At 46.9% G+C, this 2,737-nt stretch overlaps 1 protein-coding gene across 1 annotated transcript; it reads right to left on the bottom strand.

The window, feature by feature from the left end:
- Window positions 1-214: 214 nt before the first annotated feature.
- Window positions 215-1,605, bottom strand: LOC143481338 (uncharacterized). The gene is made up of 3 exons (XM_076979318.1): window positions 1,108-1,605; window positions 616-1,013; window positions 215-420 (listed from the first exon to the last, which is right to left on the bottom strand). The coding sequence occupies exons 1-2, from the start codon at window positions 1,519-1,521 to the stop codon at window positions 618-620; spliced, it is 810 nt and encodes a 269-aa protein (XP_076835433.1). The 5' UTR covers window positions 1,522-1,605; the 3' UTR covers window positions 215-420; window positions 616-617.
- Window positions 1,606-2,737: the final 1,132 nt, after the last annotated feature.

The following is a 2,737-nucleotide window of genomic DNA, read 5'->3' as shown; positions in this document are numbered from 1 at the left end:
CTGTGTATGCACGCACCTTCATGATGTCTGTCAACGGCGCACTGCAAAGAACAAAGTACATGTTATATTTTGAACGAATTTATTCATGTGTACCAGCCAGGGACCCTCTTTCTTACATTTGCAGCAGGTTCATCGTTCATCGCTGCCAAGGTCAACGGGCCACCGGCGTGTTCCTGTGCGCACTGTGTATGCACGCACAGAAGTACATGTTATATTTAGAACGAATTCATTCATGTATAAATTGATTCTGTGAAAATATCACAGGCATGGGTCATAACAGAACGGGAATCCAATTCCAGCAACCATGAGAAAAATAACCAGCAACCACGACGAGAAATAAACAGAGGACTAACACGGAAACAGACATGAAATGGCAGGAGATGCGGGGCAGACCGTGACACCGGGTTTCATGATGTGCGACTGTGGAACAGAAAGAGAAGAGATTTTTGGTTATGTTCAAATAATAGTGTGTGTGTATATATATGTGTGTGTGATTGGTTGTCTGTAACGTAGCTGTGTTAACAATTGTAAAGCGCCTTGGGTATTTAGATAAGGCGCTATATAAATTGAAACATTAATTCATTCATATATATATAAATATACTTAACGACGTACCTTCATGTAGTTTTAGGTACACAGTTGCCACACAGCCAGGGACACTCTGCCCTACACTTGCGACAGGTGTACTTGCCGCATGCAGCGCACAGGGTTATGCTGTGGTTCCGGTTGCAGTTTGTCTGCACCTGACACGTAGTCTTCTTTCCAGGAGCAGGCGAAGGACGTGGCGTTCTCTTCAACTCCTTTTCCTGTAGGAAACGAAGACGGAGTTCCTCAGCAAGAGTACACATAAAAACTCTCCTACTCTCTGTGGACCCCGTACATGCCGTGTACAAAACATGCGCGTTCATCGCTGCCAGGTCAAGTATGTTATAAAACACTGCAACGGGCCACCGGCGTGTTCCTGCGCGCACTGTGTATGCACGCGCCTTCTGGTCCATGATGTCAACGGCGCACTGCAAAGAACAAATACAAAGAAGTACATGTTATATTTTGAATAAATTCATTCATGTATGATAAATTGATTTATCAATGCCAACACATGCATACCTTCGTCCGGTTGTAGTCCGTCACAGTGTTTGGCTTCTTTTTGCGGTCGTCTGCAATCTCCACGTGCGTGTGCATAGTGCTCAGAACGCAAACTGTTTTGTTGGGCTTGGAGGCATACACCGTCAGAAGCGCATCATCAGATATGTACACCTCCGTTGACAACTTCTCACGTCCCTTGGCGTTTTTGGCTTCCAAAGGAACTTCTCGGCGAATCTTGTTCATTGTCCCAAGCAGAGTCGTGTTGCATTCCAGCAGCTTCTTAGCCAGGGAAAGAGATGTGAAAAAATTGTCTGTGGCTACAGTTCTGCCCTTGCCCAGGTATGGCTTCATAAGCTTCATCACCACATTCTCGGACACTCTTTCCCCCTTGGGACGATCGGGGTCCTTTCCAAGGTATGGAATGGCGTTGCACATGTACTTTGTGTTCAACTCAGAAGCAACCCAAAACTTTATTCCAAACTTGTCCGGCTTTGAGGCAATGTACTGGGTGAATGGACAGCGAACCTTGGTCGGAAACAGCTGCTCGTCGACTGTCAGTTCCTTACCTGGGGTATAGCACAAAATGCAGTTGTTCACAAATCGCTGCCAGATGTCCGAAATCGCAGCAAATCTGTCGCTCTTTGCACGCTCCGCACGGGTGTCCTTATTATCAAAGCGCAAGTACCGCATGATTTCTTGGTAGCGGTCCCGTGCCATTGTCTCCTGGATCGAAGGCACAGCGAACATTGCCGACCAACAGTCCGACATCGCTCCAACTGGACAGAGGACTGCTCGTAGAAATAGGATTGCTACGAATGCCATAAACTCGCTGACCGACAAACTCCAGCTGCTGTCTGTTCTGCGGGCTTCATGGACAGTGCAGTCTGTGATGATTCGCAGCATCTCCATGTCGAGCAAACACAGAAAACTCTGCAGTCTGCTTGTGATCCTACGCTGTATTAGTAAAAGTAAACAAATGACGCTAGGTAAATTACACGTACTAAATATCATTCAAACACAAGCAGAAACACTGGAAAGAAATATGAAGTTACTATACCTTTGCATGCTCTGTAGGCCCGGACGGCTCAACAAATGTTGAATTAGGCGAACAGCTGCTGACACGAGAGCGTGCGATGCCAACCTTCTCCCAAACAGTTCCATCTTTTGCCCGTACGGTTGGTGCAGGTGTGGTGTCAGCCTGTGTCCGTCTCTTCCTTGGAGGGCTCTGTTGTACCTCATCCGATGTACTGCTTCTTTCTTCATCGGATGAATCGCTGGTCAAAAAACAGGAGGGTCCTTCTCCCGCATCGGACTCACAGCAGTCCTCGTTGGTCAGCAAAGCCGCAACTTCTTGACCGGTGAACGTCCTCTGTCTTGCCATGGTGTTTTGCGTCGTCTCCACACAGGATAGTAGGGAAAATGTAAGTCGCCTGCCTTTGGGTTTCAGCTTTTATCATGACTCTGAAGAACACACCCACAACAGCGCATACTAATTATACTTTATTATAATAGGTGGCGCTTCACACATAACGCCGAAACCGAAACCGGGCTAATCCCCTGCATACACGGGAACAATAAAAGGTGATTGGACCCGTGATAATGGTTCATGGCAATCCGTGAATATCAGTCAAACACAAGCATAAACACTGCA

The sequence above is a fragment of the Brachyhypopomus gauderio genome, chromosome 18, assembly GCF_052324685.1.
Source record: "Brachyhypopomus gauderio isolate BG-103 chromosome 18, BGAUD_0.2, whole genome shotgun sequence".
Classification (NCBI taxonomy): domain Eukaryota; kingdom Metazoa; phylum Chordata; class Actinopteri; order Gymnotiformes; family Hypopomidae; genus Brachyhypopomus; species Brachyhypopomus gauderio.
Note: the sequence above shows the minus strand (reverse complement) of the source record. Positions and strands in the feature narration are given on the sequence as shown.